At 49.2% G+C, this 16,757-nt stretch overlaps 1 protein-coding gene across 4 annotated transcripts in view; it reads right to left on the bottom strand.

Moving 5' to 3' along the window:
- The window catches only part of NPEPL1 (aminopeptidase like 1), a 153,442-nt gene that overhangs the window by 120,546 nt on the left and 16,139 nt on the right, over positions 1 to 16,757 (bottom strand). For 3 of the 4 annotated variants that reach the window (XM_080686197.1, XM_080686195.1, XM_080686198.1), the window contains 7 exons: positions 10,027 to 10,104; positions 9,077 to 9,177; positions 8,379 to 8,502; positions 7,977 to 8,153; positions 7,349 to 7,459; positions 5,929 to 6,820; positions 1,527 to 2,239 (listed from right to left, as the gene is read on the bottom strand). In XM_080686197.1, coding sequence (XP_080542323.1) covers positions 6,662 to 6,820; positions 7,349 to 7,459; positions 7,977 to 8,153; positions 8,379 to 8,502; positions 9,077 to 9,177; positions 10,027 to 10,104 — 750 coding nt within the window. In that variant the 3' untranslated portion in view covers positions 1,527 to 2,239; positions 5,929 to 6,661. The remainder of the gene's footprint in view (positions 1 to 1,526; positions 2,240 to 5,928; positions 6,821 to 7,348; positions 7,460 to 7,976; positions 8,154 to 8,378; positions 8,503 to 9,076; positions 9,178 to 10,026; positions 10,105 to 16,757) is intronic. The other variant, XM_080686196.1, reaches the window with a different exon arrangement.

The following is a 16,757-nucleotide window of genomic DNA, read 5'->3' as shown; positions in this document are numbered from 1 at the left end:
GTGTGTGGCGGGGTGGGGGGGGGGGGTGCAGGAGGCAGCCAATTAATTCTCTCTTCATTGATGTTTCTCTCTCCCTCTTCCTCTCCCTTCCTCTCTGAAATCAATAAAAAAATATATTTTAAGCCAAAACCGGTTTGGCTCAGTGGATAGAGCGTCGGCCTGCGGACTGAAGGGTCCCAGGTTCGATTCCGGTCAAGGGCATGTACCTTGGTTGCGGGCACATCCCCAGTGGGGGGTGTGCAGGAGGCAGCTGATCGATGTTTCTCTCTCATCGATGTTTCTGACTCTCTATCCCTCTCTCTTCCTCTCTGTAAAAAATCAATAAAATATATTTAAAAATATATATATATATATTTTAAAATATTCCATTATTTTTGCCCAGATATTTACCTTTTCTGTTATTTTTCCTTCATTCTTGATGTTTTGCGTTTTATTTTGGTATCATTTCCCTTTTGTCTAGAGAAAATTCTTTTATATTTCTTATAAAGCAATCCTGCTGGTGGAGTTATAATTTTTTTCTTCTTCTGAGTATGTTTTTATTTTGCCTTCATTCATGAAAAATATTGTTGCTATATTTAGAATTCTGAGTTGACAGTTCATTGCATATTTTTAAAGACATTGTTTTGTTTCCCTTTCTTTTGACCATCATTGTTTCTGATGAAAAATTTTCAGTCATTTTCCCCTTCAAGTAAGGCATAATTTTCCTCTGGCTCCTTTCAATATTTTCCTTTATCTTTGGCTTTCAGTAATTTGATTCTGTGGCACCTGGGTGTGGTTTTCTTTGAATTTACCCTGTTTGGAGTTCTCTACGTCTCTTGAACCTGTAAATTTAAGTCTTCCAATATATTTGAGAAGGCTTAGCCATAATTCTTTCATAAAATTGTTTTGGACTCTGGTGGAAACTACAAATATTTAGGCCATTAAAATAAATAAGTTCTAGAGATATACTGTAAAACATAGGGCCTATGATTAATAATACCGAATTGTGTATTTTCAAAAAAATTGCTAAGAGGAGAGATCATAGGTTTAGTGCTCTTACCACAAAAAGAGAAAAATAAAAGAAGGGGAAGGAGGAAACTTTTGGAGATGAAAAATGTTATGGCATTGGCAGTGATGACAGTGGGTGTACACTTCAACCTGTTTCTCATCTGCTCAAAACTCACTGGCTTCCATTGCTCTCAGAATAAAACTCAACTCCCCACATAACTTGCAAGGCTGCGCATGCTCAGGTCCTGCTCACCACTCACAACCCCTCTCATCGCCTCATCTCCAGTCATTTCTCCTTTCCTTTCTGCTCTGCTAGCTGGGCATCACCTGTCCCACCCTAGGGCCTTTGCACGTGCAATTCTACTGCCTGCAATGATTTTTTCCATCTTCTGCACCATTTAATATCCACTCGTCCTTGCACTCAGCTCAGTTGCCACTTTCTGGAGGACAGCCTGCCTCTGCTGGCCCTCTCTCCTGCCGTGCGCCCCTCACCTATAACTGCGATTTGTGGGCTGTGTATTTATAGCTCATTTTCTTACCTGAGCGGTGGAGGAAATGGGACTTCATTATTCTCCAGTCACAGTAGGAAACGGCGGCGCCTTCCTGGGCCCAGCTGGCTGGCAGGGCTGTGTCGCCAAGCCTTTCTGACCGATCCACGGGGCGCATTTGTTTAGAGTCTGAAAAATCTCCAAAAAAAAAAGCCCCTCACAGGTGAGGACAGCATGGCAGGATCCTGCAGGGCCCTGGGAAGCCAGTGCAGGTGTGAATGTCGTCCTTGTCCACCTACGCAGGTCCCTCTGCTGCATGCTCAGCGCCTATTGTCCAAACGCCAACGTGCCTTCATTTTGGAGCACCCGCTGCAGCTGCGCCTGGCTGCTGGTCACCATCATGCACCAACCCCTTCTCTCTGGTTTGTGGGACAAAGAAACTGAGGCTCAGGAGTCAGTGGATGTCCCTGGTGCGCGGTGCAGGGCCAGGAGCCAGGCTCCACCAAGTCCTGTTTGCTGAGCCAAACCTATCAGCAGCACACTCAGCATCCTGCTCTTGGGTCACAGGAAACCAGAGGGATCTAGAGCCCCTCCATTTTACAGGTGAGGATGCTGGGACCAAGCCCTAGGCCTCAGGGCTCCCTGGACAGTTTAGCCAGCGATGAGCTGCACTGAGCCGGCCACATCTGTCTGCCATCCAGGCTTGGTGCATCTATTGACTCTTCTCCCTCCTCTGTAGGGGAGAAGCTCCAAAGGCCAGAGGTCTTAAGACAGAAGCAGAAATCAAGCAGAGAGAACACAGGCCCTCCTTCCCCCCAAATTTGCAAACTAACTTCTGCCCCTCCCAGTTGGGAATGAGATAATCTGCCTTGCTTGAGGCAAACTGCTTGTGAAATGTCAGCTATGCTACTGGTTGCTAATAACCATTCCCAGGGTTGGTACAAGAAAGTGAGCATTTGAGGTCGGCAAGGGGGACCCTTCCAGCATCTGGGCCTCACTCAGAACAGTCCGCTTGGGTGCTGGGGGTGCAGTCTACCTACAGCCTCCTGCCTAGTGGCTCTAGCTCCTCCTCAGATGCTGCTGGAAACCAGCTCTGTCAGAAGCTGACTTCATGTGCCACAGGCTGGGAAGGTGTCAGCTTTTAGGGGTTTTATACGGATGGCGCTTAATAAATATTATTGGATGAGGAAGCTAGCTTCAGGCCATCACTGCACTGGACCAAGCATACTCAGGGTTGCCACAGAAAGCCACCCAACCCGTGGGTGGGAAAAGAGTCCCGGGCATTACAAAGAAGTCTGTAGGTACAAAGTTAGTAGAAACTTCCTAAATTGATTTGGAGGTCGGGGAAGGGGTCCTAGCAGCTTGGGGTTTTTTGGTTTCAGCTAGAAGCTACCTTGTGTTCTAACTGTGCTAATGGTGAATGTAAACCAGGTTTCTGAGGTTTTCAATTTGGGGGGTTTGTTTTATTTTGTTTCTTGACTGAAGGATGCACCCTGGACTTATCCCCAAAGCTTTCAGGACCACAGTGGGGACTGAAGTGAAAACAGCGCACCAGTTGGAAGTCCGTGAGAACCAGTTCTGCTCCTTGAGGGAGTGCTAGCCTTCTGGAGACTCCTGGCCCCTGGCCCCCAGATGCTGCTGGGAAGACACAGCATTCCTGGGCCATCGGGCCTGGGTTTAGGGACCTAACTGGCAGCAGAAGGATGAAGGCAGTCTCTTACCCCCATCCTAGCCACCTGTGCAAGGACCCCCACCTGGGCAGCATTCTCCACGAGCTGAGCCTGGCTCAGGGTGCAGGGCTGAGCCCACCGCTCCCATGAGGACAGCATCTCAATGTGCATGGGGCCTGGTACTTTTCCAAGGGCTTTTAAATGCATTATCTTGTTGGAGGCTCATTTGAGGCAAGGACTCCAAGCAGACTGGAAAACAACTCATTTACTGACTCCTGAATGGGGAGGAAGCTGAATGCAGCTATGTTTTTGCTGAATCTCAAACCAAAACAACCTTTTGTTAAAGAACAAACAAATAAACAAAAATGCTGAACATCAATTCACCAGGGAACATGGTCTGAAGGGAGGTTCTAGGCAGAAAATCACACAGCAAATTCAATTCAACAAACATATATTGGGGGGCTCCTGTGGCCACAGATGTGCGCAGGGAGTGACAGTGAGAAATCCTCCCTCTCTTGAACAGGGTGGGGGTGGGGGAAGCAACAGCTCAGCTGTCCCAAGGTGGGTAGTAGTGAGCCCGGAATCTCAGTGACCAGGGTGGCTGCCCCTCTCCCAGGGCCCTGTGGCCTCCTCGCTCTCCTGAGAGCCAGGTGACAATCTAACGTTTCCCTAAACATGTCAGAGGCCCTCCCCTTGAGTGGCCCTGTCTTCCCAGGCCTGCACAAGCCCTGCAGGGCCTGACAAAGGCTCTCTCCTGGTGTCACCACCTCTGCTGACACAGACCTGACCTCGGGGATGGGGTTCTGGTCACAGCGCTGGGGTTGGACTTGCGGTCCTTCTCCTGGGGTGCTGCTGACCACACCCTTCTTTTGCACAGCCCACTCCCACAGGCTGCAGGACGTGGCCGGCTGGCCCGCAGTGTCACAGTCTGGCTCCCGCCACTAAGGCCTGCTACCAGCCCAGCCGCCGAGCAGTAGGTGGTCCAGGAGCGGAGGCCAGGCTGTGACCAGAGCGGGAGCTGCAGCCAGTACCTGGACCTGGAGTGGTCTATAGTGACAAAATAGGTCCCCAGAGCCCAGGCTTCCTGGCGGGATATGGGGAAGGTTCTCCCGGCCTGGGATCCTCTGACCCTTCAGGCGTCTTCTCACCCCTGATCCCCAGAACAGCCGCGTCTAGGCTTCACCCTCATAGGAGAGTGGGGTCTCCTGTCCTCTCACCTGCTGCCCAAGTCCTGGAGAAGCCCATTAGCTCCAGCAGGAAGCCAAGAATTCTTTCCACCCCTGGTACCTCCTTCTCAAAAGACACTGCCCTTCCCTGTCTCTCATTCTGTCTGCTGGGTAACGTGCTCTGCTCCTGGCTGCCCTCCAACCCCAGGTGGGTGCGGGGTCACAGACCACTCTTGGGAAGTTCCCAGGCCGTGTCAGTCTGCTCTCTCTCCCACCTGGCTGAGTGCAGGGCTGTGGTCTCCTCTCTGGGGACAGGGTGCCGACCCCCACACGCCTCCCCAGCTATGTAGGGCTCTACCGTGTCATGTCGGTGGTGATAGTTGTGGCCAATTTCACCCAGAAGCACTTCCTCAGCATTGCCCGCTCTCTCGTGTCTACCCAGCTGCCTGCTTGGGCCACAAGCTCAAGCTCCGCACACACCTTCCTGGTTCCCAAGCTGCGGGGGCTGGGGCAGAGAATCTGTGCCAAACTCATGTTTCTGTATCGCTCGCCAGGAACCACTATCAAGTGGACCCACTGGTGCCCACCTGCCCCCCGCCACCCCCAGAACCAGTTGCCTGGGCTTCGTGGGGTCAGGGGAAGCAGCTATCTTGTCCTAAGGCCCTTTGGCCATTGGGAGAGCAAGGCCTCCGGCTCTCAGCAACCCCCCGGCCCCCGCCCGAGTCTCCCTAAAGCCTGGCACGTAGGCAGGCCCTGAGCCCGCAGCTGCTCCCCAGCTGGGTCCCTGGCCCTAAGGCCTCCTTTGTGCCCACACAAGGCAGACTCAGTTCTCCTGCTCCTTGACCCTGCATCCTGCAGCCCCTGGTGTGGGGAGCAGATAGTGCCAGCTGCCTGGAGCAGGAACTGGACCACCTCAGTGACCTCTGTCTCCTTCAGGGCACCTCAGCGGGAAGCTGGTGAGAGCTGCTTACTGCAAGGCCATTAAGCAAGCTAATGACCCATGAAGGCTCCTGGCTGTTCTGGCCACCCTAGTCATGCCTCCCCTGGGCTCACAGAGCCTGCTACTCCCCGCCCGCCTTGTGACCACTATTATTGTTACTTAACGTGTCAGGCCACAGTTTTTCCACACGGGGCCCAGGTCTTGGAGCTGCTGCTTGACCTTTCCGGCTGAGCTAAGGCTGTGCACACAGCAGGCAGTTAATAAATATTTATTTGGAATCAAGCCCAGAAAGAGTCACCTTGATTTCCAAGGCTGGGAGGGGACTTGAGTCTGGGGACACTTGGTCAGGGTGAGGTAGTCAGTGGGCCAGGGCACAAACTGGGGACATATGTCCTGCACCTGCACTCTCACCCATTCCCAGCAGAGGTGCGGGCAGCTGCCTCTCTGCCAGGTGGGGCCAGAGCCCCTGATCTCTTCGCCTAGGCAGCTGTGGGACAGAGCACAAGAGGGGACAGAAGCCCTGCTTTACTCTCACTGAACTCTGGAGAAGCTGGCTCCCAGGCGCCCTGGGCCCGCCTCATCTGCCTCATCTGGGGTCAGGTGGGAGGTCTCCCTGAATCCTGGCTGGTCTTGCCCTTCAGCCCTAGAATCATGCCTTCAGTGCCAAGGAAACATACCTGACCCAGTACAATTACTCAGTCTCAGGATATGCTGGGGGCTGGACAGCCTTCCCTGCAGACCTGGGCTCTCAAAGCCTGATGCTCACTTGGGAGAAGGTGACAGCAGGCCTCAGGGTGGGTTTCTAAAACAGGGCGGGAGAAAGAGTGAGACAGACAGCAAAGATGTGATGTGGTGCAGCCATATTTAATTCAACCGCCAGTGAATTCTAAGGGGCCAGCACAGAGACTCCTCTCGCCTTATAAAACGGAGTCCCCAAAGCAAGTCGCCTCCATCCTTTCAAAAGGGGGAGCTGTCTGGAGACAGCAGCAGCCCGGGCCAGAGCACGAGCTGGGCTCTCTGTGATGTGGGCCATGTGGGAAATCTGGGGCAGGACCCAGGGTCCCAGCCACCCATCTGGGCACCACGTAGATGCAGGAGGCCTGAGGGCCAGTAGGCCAAAGGCGTTGGGCTGCCCATGTGGAGGCCCCAGGAAGCACAGTGCAGAAGCTGGGGGGAGGCCTGCCGACCACGCAAACAAACAGCCCAATGCTTCCAACCCTTCCTCAGGGCCCCCGTCCCGCCCACCCCTGAGCTGTTGTCAAAGACATAAGGAGCCATTTCCATCACCACCACAACTGAAAACAAAAACAAACCAAAGCCCATCTTAAGGTATAATCTTCCAATTGCTTAAAATTAATCAGTGCAAAGTGAGGCAGAGCCCCTGCCGCTGGGCCAGGCGGGCAGCCAGCCTCACACAAGCCTGCGCCTCTTGGAGTCCCTCTCCGTGTCCCCCTCCTGGGGGTCTTCCTCACAGCCAAGCGGGGACACCAGGTTCAGCAGAGGATCCTCAGAGGCTCGCCCGAAGAGTGCCAGGAGGAGGGCCACCCCGAAGCCCGTGGCGCGCTCACCCTGTGGACAAAGTGCAGGTGGAGCCCCTGCCAGGGAGCCAGAACTGCTCAGTGAGTCACCTCTGTGGGGAGGGGCTTGGGCCAGGGAGAGGACCACCCCCCCCCCCCTCCACTTTCCCTGCAGACCCTGTCTACTACACTGCACACTCGAACCAAGGAGTGCTCTGGCCTCACTCAGGTTTTATCAGGGTGTGAAAGGGTGACACCAGGGCCCTGGGCCTCCTGCTGAGGATGGCTGACTGGGGAAGGATCGCAAACAGCAGCCACTCTGTTCCCAGGGATGAGGAGACCAGAGGTCAGGGGGAACCACAGCTGGCTGGGAGGCTGGGCCATGAACAGTATGACCCTCAACACAGAATGTTTCCGATGAGCTCAGCCTGCAGCTCTGGAGCCAGACAGGGCTCTGGATGTGCATCTGATGGCGGGAGCCAGGCTGAGGGGAGAGACGGGAAAGGAAGCAGACTGGAGGGCCAGCCAAGGAAGTGTCCTAATCAGGAGGGGAGGACGCCCACTGGGGCCCCGCACTCACTGCATGCACAGGTGCGGCGATGTCCAGATGGACCCAGACCCCAGGCCAGTCGAAGCCAATGTGTGAGGCAATGAAAAGGCCGGCACAGGAGCTGGGGCTGTTGTCCCGGTCCTGGGGAGACAGAAGGACAGACAGTGACCCTTCCCCACCCAGCAATGGGGGCTTGGGTGAGGGTCTCCACCAAGAGCACAATCAGGGCCTATTGTGGACCCACCTTGCCATCCTTAGACACCTCCTGTCGTGTCTGAAAGGGGCTAGGGAGGGTCCAGTGCAGGAGTGGCAGCTGAGAGGGACTTGGGACCCCAAGGACCTTGCATGTGGGCTTAGGTATGCCTTTACCCCAAGGCAAGGGGGCAGCCAGCAAAGGAACTGATGGGGGGCAACAGATAGACCCCAGATGGGGAGGAAACCCAGTACCAGACGTGGTGGGTATGCTGGCAGGGAGCCCAGTGAATGGTATATCCCCTCTTTAGAGGCCCCCTCCAACTCCCGGCCACAGCAAAGGTCTGGGGCCTCCTGGGAGGGACCCTCGTCTACACTGCTGCTGTTTCTTGGGGTCACACTGACACCTTACGAGCAGGGCTCTGCCTGCCCCGCTCCCTCACCTCAGGAGCCACTCCAAACCTACCGCCACAGAGTTCTTCATGTCGGCCACGGCCGAGGTGAACTCGCTGAAGTGCAGCTCAGGGCAGTAGACGAGGGGGTGCACAAGGTCCCCGCATTTCCTCCCAGACTTCACGCAGGCCGCTTCCCACTCGGCGCTGTTGGTGAGCACGGCAGCGTGGTACTTGCCCGTGGCGATGCCCTGGGGGACAGGGAGAGTGGGCAGAGCCCCCAGGAGAGGGAACAAACAAGACAAGAGAGAGTGGTGAGTGACGGCGACAGATGCAGGGGAGGAAGGCATCCCCTCCGGTCCGGGCACCCAGGCCTCAGTCCATGGGCTCTGCTACCTGTACCCTCCCTGGGTCCCCGCCACGTTATGAAGATGAAACCCATGCTTCCGGGAGGCCAGGTGGCCTTAGGCTCCCACCTGTGCTCCGGTCAGCGTGGCCATGTCTAGGATGATGTCAGCCTCCAGGTCCTTGCAGGCGTAGGACACGCCGTCAGCTAGCACCAGCCTGCCCTCAGCATCCGTGTTGTTGATTTCCACTGTCCTGGGGGCAGCAGACACCCCACTCAGGAGGGCACTCCCTGAGGCACTGGGAGTGAGTCCCTTTGGAACTCACTAGAGCCCTTGTTTCTGTAACTTCCCCTCTCCCTACAGTGCCAGGGTCAAGAGCTAAGGCCATTGCGTCAATCCCGCCCATCACCACAAGCTACCCAGCTCCTGGCCTCCGTTTCTTCTTCTGTAAGATGGGAGAACAGGATTGTGTGGGCAGCATCCACAACGTTCCCTGGCCCTAAGTAAGTGCAGGGTTACCTGTCAGGGTAACCCTGGGGATGGGCACCATGTGGAGGAGAAAGGGATCACCCCACTAAAGCAGGGTGGTTCCTGAGCCCCCGAGCCAGGACCCTGGTCACCCTTCTGGGCACCCCTGGGAGCAAGCAGCCTGTGGGCCAGGGCTACCTGTCACAGGGCACCTCTAACAGGGTCAGCCCCTGGCTGGAGCAAGCAGGGTGAAATCTGCCCCCAGCCAGCATGGCTCCAGCTGACCAGCCTGTCCTGGGAAGGAGAGGACAGCATACCCGAGGGCACTGGGCTGCTTGGTGAGCGAGGGGCGGCCTTACTTTCCTGAGTAGAGCAGGTGGATGTCATCAGGCCTCGTTGCGTTGGGCCCCACGGAGTTCTCAGCCAAGCAGAATACCGCGTGAAGGTTGTCTTTGAAACCCTGGAGGAGAAGTGGGCAGAGGCTCCAGTTATAAGCTGGTGGTGCTCGGACCCCTGGTGTCTTTCGGACAAGCTCATCAAGGGAGGCAGTGGGGCAATGGGGGGCAAGGGGCAGGGCAGGTGGCAGGAGCCCAGCGCTGTCCCCTAGGCCGAGCCTGCAGTGCTGAGCAAGGTGAATGCTGGCTGCACTCCTCATTAGTCTCCAGTCAGCAAGGGGACAAGAGAGATGACTGGGGCTCCATGTGCCGCATCCCCTACAGGGACCATGGTGGCCTGTAGCTTGTGGCTCTGCTTCAGAGAGACCCCAGGAAGGCCCATTTCAAATGAGACTGAGTGGGGCAGAAGCAAGAGGCAGCCAGGCTCCGGGGCCCTCCCTCCTGCAAGTCTGCTCCTCTCGCAAGGAACAGGCTGGGCTCCTGATCGGCATTAATTAGAAACTTTGCCAAGACCTGCTCTCACTTTAAGTTTACCCCCAGGAACCAAGCCAAACAGGTAGGTCCTACAGAGAGAGGAGGCCTTGCATTTGGTGACAGGAAGGGCTGGGCCCCCCAGAAGCAGCCTGAGCAGCTCCTTTTAGGAGGTAAGCCATCCCCATGGTGGTCAGGCACACCACCCCTCTGTTGAACACACACTTTTTACCAGTATGACACTGGAGCTGTGGGCTCAAAGGACTGCATCCCCCAACCTCACCCTCTGGCAGTGATCACTGTTCCAGGCAGGGAGGAGCTGCCCTGGAGCCCTCACTTCTTCCCCTTTTAGAGCCTTTGGCCTGTGATGGGTGTGGACTCCGCAGGAAGGATGGGATGAGGGTCCTCCTCTCCCAGGACTGCAGGAGTGGGATCCCACTAACCTGCTTGACGGCAGCTCTGAAGGCCCCTAGGATGGCTGCAGCACCACCGCAGTCTCTCTTCATTCCAGGCATGGTGGTCTGCAGACAGCATGATGGGCAAGAGAGGAGTGAGTAAATGCTGACTGGTACACAACAATGCTCCACCTGCCCCATCCCACCCTACTCAGCACACAGGGCCCAGAGGGGTTCCCTAAACCTGCAGGATCTAGAAAAGGGAAGCCAGGACACGCTCACTGGTCAGGTGGGTATTCTCTAGAAGCAACAGGCAGTAATGGCCAAAGACCAGGGGACCCTTTCACCTGAGCAGAGTTTTGGGGGTTATCCAAGGAAACTGTGGGGGAGGAGGAAAATGAATAGGAGGAGGAGGAGCAGGAGCAGCAGGAGGAGGAGGAGGAGAATGAAGAGCAGAAGGAGGAAGAGGAGGAGGAGCAGCAGAAGAGAATGAGGAAGAGCAGGAGCCGGAGGAGAGGGAGGGGAACAATGATGAAGAACACACAACAGAGGAGATTAAAAACGGCGGCAAGTAAGTGGAAGGTTCATGGACATGCTCCCAGGACCAAACGAATTACAACTAAAATACAGAAAAACTTCCTGAATAATCAATAGAAGATTCTCTGGAGAGAACCCTGATAACTGAGGACAGAGAGTGGAGACACATAGAGACTGGTAGGAGGGTTGGAGGTGCAAAAGGGCTGGCTGGGTGCTCACAGACAGCAGCTGAAGTTCCAGAAGATATCTCAGCTGTGGGGGGTTGCCACTGAGAACTGTGGGATCTAATCCCCAAGCTGGGCCCCCCAGAAGACAGCACCAGAACTGAGAAGGGTACCCACAAACATCTGGCTGTGAGCAGCAGCAGGGTGGCTGTGGGCCAGGGAGAGACTGGAAATTCCAGCACCCTCTTAAAGGGCCAACTCACAAAATTCCCTGTGGAGCCACCCACCTTGTGTTCCAACAGAGGGAGGGCAGAGTGGACTGGAGCTGTGTGAGCAGAAGCCAGGATCAGAGGTTCTGGGATTAGAGCTCAGAAGGCAGACACCCGGTTTCCTGTGCTGAGTCACTCTCTTATGCTGTGAAGGTCATCTTTCTCATACAGACATTTGGTATACAGGTGACCTTGCCTGGGGGGAAGACAGCTGATCCACCCTATTGAAAAATGTCTTGCACCACAGTGCAGAGTTCCTGAGGCCCATTAAGAGACAGGATAACAATTATTGTCCAGGCAGAAGCAATTGCCCCACCCTGTTGAAAACACTCTTGCCTCGCCTGTGGATGATTGCCTGACTGCAATTCAAGACAAAATCCTATAAGTCTGTAAACAGAGGCAATCTCTGGAGGCTTTGAATCTTTGCCTGATCTAATTAGTCAGAAACAGCATTTGACACTTTCCTGCACTAGAGATTGAGAGGCGTAGCAGATTTACCTAATACACAGTAACAAACCCAAACAGGCAGCCAAAATTGGGAGGCAAAGAAACAAACCCCAAATAAAAGAACAAGAGGATTTTCCAGAAGAAGAGATAAATGAACCAGAGATAAGAAATTTATGCAGTACAGAATTCAAAATAATGATGGTAAAGATGTTCAACAGCATGATAAAAGATATAGTTAACTATGAAAAGAGAAATAAAGAATGACACAGCACAAATAAAGAATACATTGGAAGGAATAAACAGCAGATTAGGTGAAGCTAAGTATTGAATCAATGAAATAGAAGACAGGGCTGTAAACATCACTCAATCAGAGAACCAAAAAGAAAAAAAAATTAAAAAACAGGAGGACAGCTTAAGGGAGCTGTAGGACAAGGTGAAACATAACAATACTCGAAAAGCAGTTGTGTCAGAAGTGGCAGAAAGGGAGACAGGGATAGAGAACGTGTTTGAAGAAATAATGGCAGAAAACTTCCTGAACCTGGTAAAGGAAAAAGTCACACAAGTTCAGGAGGAACAGAGAATCTCAAGCAAGAAAAACTCAAACAGGCCCACACCCAGACACATCACAATTAAAATGCCAAAAATAAAAGACAAAAAGAGAATCTTAAAGGTAGCAAGAGAAAAGCAAACTGTTACCTACAAAGGAGCTCCCACAAGGCTGACAACTGATTTCTCATCAGAAACTCTACAGGCCATAAGGGAATGGCATGAAGTACTCAAGGTAATGGAAAGCAAGGATCTGAAACCAAGATTACTATATCCAACAGGCTATCATTCAAAATAGACGGTCAAATAAAGAGCTTCCTGGATAAAAAAAAAGACTGAAGGAGTACACCAGCACCAAGCCAGCATTATTAGAAATGCTAAAGGGACTGCTGTAATGAGAAGAAATAGAGAGAGAAACCTAGGCATACACAATTAAAATGGCAATAAATAATTATCTATCCATAATAACCTTAAATGTTAATGGATTAAATGCTCCATCAAAAGTTATAGGGTAGCTGAATGGATAAGAAAACATTACCCATATATCTGTTGTCTACAAGAGACCCACCTCACAACAAAGGACTCACACAAACTGATAGTGAAGGGATGGAAAAAAAAATTTCAGGTAAATGGAAATGGGAGAAAAAAAAAAAGCTGGGGTAGCAATAGTTATATCTGACAAAATAAACCTCAAAATGAAGGTCATAACAAGAGATAAGGAAGGCCACTTCATAATACTAAAGGGAGCAATTCAGCAAGAGGATATAACCCTGATAAACATATATGTACCCAATGCAAGAGCACCCAAATACATAAAAAAAAACTTCTGAAAGATATCAAGGGAGAGATCACCAACAATACAATTATAGTAGGGGACTTTAATACCCCATTGACACCACTAGATAAATCTTCTAAACAAAAAATCGACAAAGAAACATCAATTCTAAATGACTCACTAGATCAGATGGAATTAATTGACATCTTCAGAACATTGCACATCAAAGCTACAGAATATACATTCTTCTCAAGTGCACATGGAACATTTTCAAAGATAGACAACATATTGGGACACAGGCAAAGTCTCTTCAAATTCAAGAAGATAAAAATCCTATCAAGCATCTTCTCAGACCACAATGGCATAAAATTAGAAATCAACTACAATAAAAACAATGAAAAAAAATCAAACACTTGGAAGCTGAATAGCATGCTATTAAACAATGATTGGGCTACCAAAGAGATCAAAGAAGAAATTAAAAACACTCTGGAAAGGAATGACAATGAAAACAAAACAATACAAAAACTATGGGACACAGTGAAAAGCAGTCCTAAGAGGGAAGTTTATAGCTCTACAGGCCTATCTCAAAAAAACAAGAAAAAAATGGCAATAAATTATCTAACTCTACAACTTAAAGAATTAGAAAGAGAGTAACAAGAAAAGCCCAGAGTGAGCAGAAGGAAGGAGACAATAAAGATCAGAGCAGAAATAAATGACATAGAGACCAAAACAAACAAACAAACACAATGCAAAAGATCAATGAAACCAAGAGCTGGTTCTTTGAAAAGATAAACAAGATTGATGAACCTCTAGCCAGGCTCACCAAGAAGCAAAGAGAGAGGTCCCAAATAAACAAAATCAGAAGTGAAAAAGGTGAGGTAACAACAGACCCCACAGAAATACAAAGGACTGTAAAAAAAAATACTACAAACAACTCCACTCCAACAAACTGGACAACCTAGAGGAAATGGACATATTCCTAGAAAAATACAACCATCCAAAATTCAGTCACGAAGAATAAAAAAACCTGAATAGGCCAATAACTACTGATGAAATTGAAACAGTAAGCAAAAATCTTCCAGCAAACAAAAATCCTGGTCCAGACAGCTTTACAGGGGTGTTCTACCAAATATTCAAAAGGTAGCTAAAACCTATCCTTCTCAGACTATTCCAAAAAATTCAACAGGAAGGAACACTTCCAAGCTCATTCTATGAAACCAGCATCACCCTAATACCAAAACCAGATAAAGACACCACAAAGAAAGAGAACTATAGGCCAATATCCCTGATGAACATAGATGCTAAAATCCTCAACAAAATTCTAGCAAATCGGATCCAGCATTACATTAGAAAGATCATACACCATGACTAAGTGAAATTTATTCCCCGGATGCAAGGATGGTACAATATTCGCAAATCAATAAATGTAATACATCACATTTGAGAGACAAAGATCACATAATCATATCAATCGATGCAGAAAAAGCATTTGACAAAATCAAAAACACTTTCTTGATAAAAACTCTCAGCAAAGTGGGAATAGAGGGATCATACCTCAACATAATAAAAGCCTTATATGACAAACATATAGCCAACATCATACTCAATGGGCAAAAACTAAAACCATTTCCCCTAAGAACAGGAACCAGACAGGGATGTCCGCTTTCACCAGAATGATTCAACATAGCACTGGAAGTCCTAGCCACAGAGATCAGACAAGAAAAAGAAATAAAAGGCATACAAATTGGAAAAGAAGAAGTAAAATTGTCATTATTCGCAGATGACAGGATACTGTACATAGAAAATCCTAAAGACTCCATCAAAAAACTACTAGACTTAAGAAATGAATTTGGCAATGTAGCAGGATACAAAATTAAATCCCAGAAATCTGTGGCTTTTTTATACAACAATAATAAACTCACAGAAAAAAAGAAACTAAAAAAACAATCCCATTTACCACTGCACCAAAAAAAAAAAAAAAAAAAAAAAGATACCTAAGAATAAACTTAACTAAGGAGGTAAAAAACCTGTACTCAGAAAACTACAGGACATTGAAAAAAGAGATAGATGAAGACATAAACAGATGGAAGGCATACCGGGTTCATGGATTGGTAGAATCAACAACATTGAAATGTTCATACTACCCAAAGCAATTTATAGATTCAATGCAATCCCCATTAAAATACCAATGGCATATTTCACAGACCTAGAATAAACTCTCCAAAAATTCATCTGGAATAAAAAAAGACCCCGAATAGCCACAGGAATCCTGAGAAAGACGAACAAAGTAGGTGGGATCTCAATACCAGATTTCAAGCTATATTACAAAGCCACTGTTCTCAAAACTGCCTGGTACTGGCATAAGAACAGACATATAGACCAATGGAATAGAACAGAGAACCCAAAAATTAACCCAAGCCATTATGCTCAATTAATATTTCACAAAGGAGGCAATGGAGTCAAGACAGACTCTTCAATAAATGGTGCTGGGAAATTGGTCAGATACTGGTACAAGCAAAAAAATGAAACTAGATCACCAACTTACACCATACACAAAAATAAACTCAAAATGGTTAAAGGACTTAAATGTAAGGCGGGAAACCATAAAAATCTTAGATGACTACATAGACAGCAAAATATCAGACATATGATGTAGCTACATCTTTACCAATACAGCTCCTAGGGCAATGGAAACTAAAGAGAAAATATACAAATGGGACTACATCAAAATAAAAAGCCTCTGAACAGCAAAATGAACCATCAACAAAACAACAAGAAAGCCCACGGCATGGGAGAACATATTTGACAATGTTATCTCTGATAAGGGTTTAATCTCCAACATTTACAGGGAACTCATACAACTTAACAAAAGGAAGATAAACAATCCAATCAAAAAATGGGCAAAGGACCTAAATAGATACTTTTCGAAAGAGGACATACAGAAGGCTGAGACATATGAAAACATGCTCAAAGTCACTAATCATCTGAGAGATGCAAATGAAAACGACAATGCGGTACCATCTTATACCTGTTAGGATGGCTATCGTCAACAAATCAACAAACAACAAGTGCTGGCAAGGATGTGGAGAAAAAGGAACCCTCATGCACTGCTGGTGGGAATGCAGACTGATTCAGCCACTGTGGAAAACAGTATGGAGATTCTTCAAAAAATTAAAAATGGAACTCTCATTCGATCCAGTAATCCCACTTCTAGGAATATATCCCAAGAAACCAGAAACACCAATCAGAAAGCATATATGCACCACTATTTTCATAGCAGCACAATTCACCATAGCTAAGATTTGGAAACAGCCTAAGTGCCCATCAGCAGATGAGTGGATTAAAAAATTGTGGTACATCTACATAATGGAAAACTACGCTGCTATAAAAAAGAAGGAACTTTTACCATTTGCAAGAGCATGGATGGAACTGGAGAGTATTATGCTAAGTGAAATAAGCCAGTTGGGGAAAGATAAATATCACATGATCTCACTCATATGTGGAATATAGTGAACAACATAAACTGATGAACAACAATAGGTCCAGAGACAAAGAAACACTGAACAGACCATCCAACCTCAGAGAGAAGGGTGGGCGGGGGGTGGGGGGGGGGGTAAGAGATCAACCAAAGGACTTATATGCATGCATATTAGCATAACCAATAGACACAGACACTGGGGTGGTGTGGGCTTGTCCTGGGAAACGGCAGTGGTGGGGAGGGGGGTCAATCGGGGAAAAAGGAGACAGAGGTAATACTTTAAACAAACAAAAAGTCATAGGGTAGCTGAATGGATACAAAAACATGACCCAACTATATGCCATCTAAGAGACCCACCTCAGAACAAATGACACACACAGAGTGTGAGTGAAGGGATGGAAAAAATTCTCCATGCAAATGGGAAAGAAAAAAATGCTGGAGTAGCAATACTCATATTTGACAAAATAGACTTCAAAATGAAGGCCATCACAAGCGACAACAAAGGTCACTACATAAAACTAAAGGGACCGATCCAACAAGAGGATGTAACCCTGGTAAACATA

This window comes from Plecotus auritus, assembly GCF_963455305.1.
Source record: "Plecotus auritus genome assembly, chromosome: 8".
In the NCBI taxonomy this organism is placed as follows: domain Eukaryota; kingdom Metazoa; phylum Chordata; class Mammalia; order Chiroptera; family Vespertilionidae; genus Plecotus; species Plecotus auritus.
Note: the sequence above shows the minus strand (reverse complement) of the source record. Positions and strands in the feature narration are given on the sequence as shown.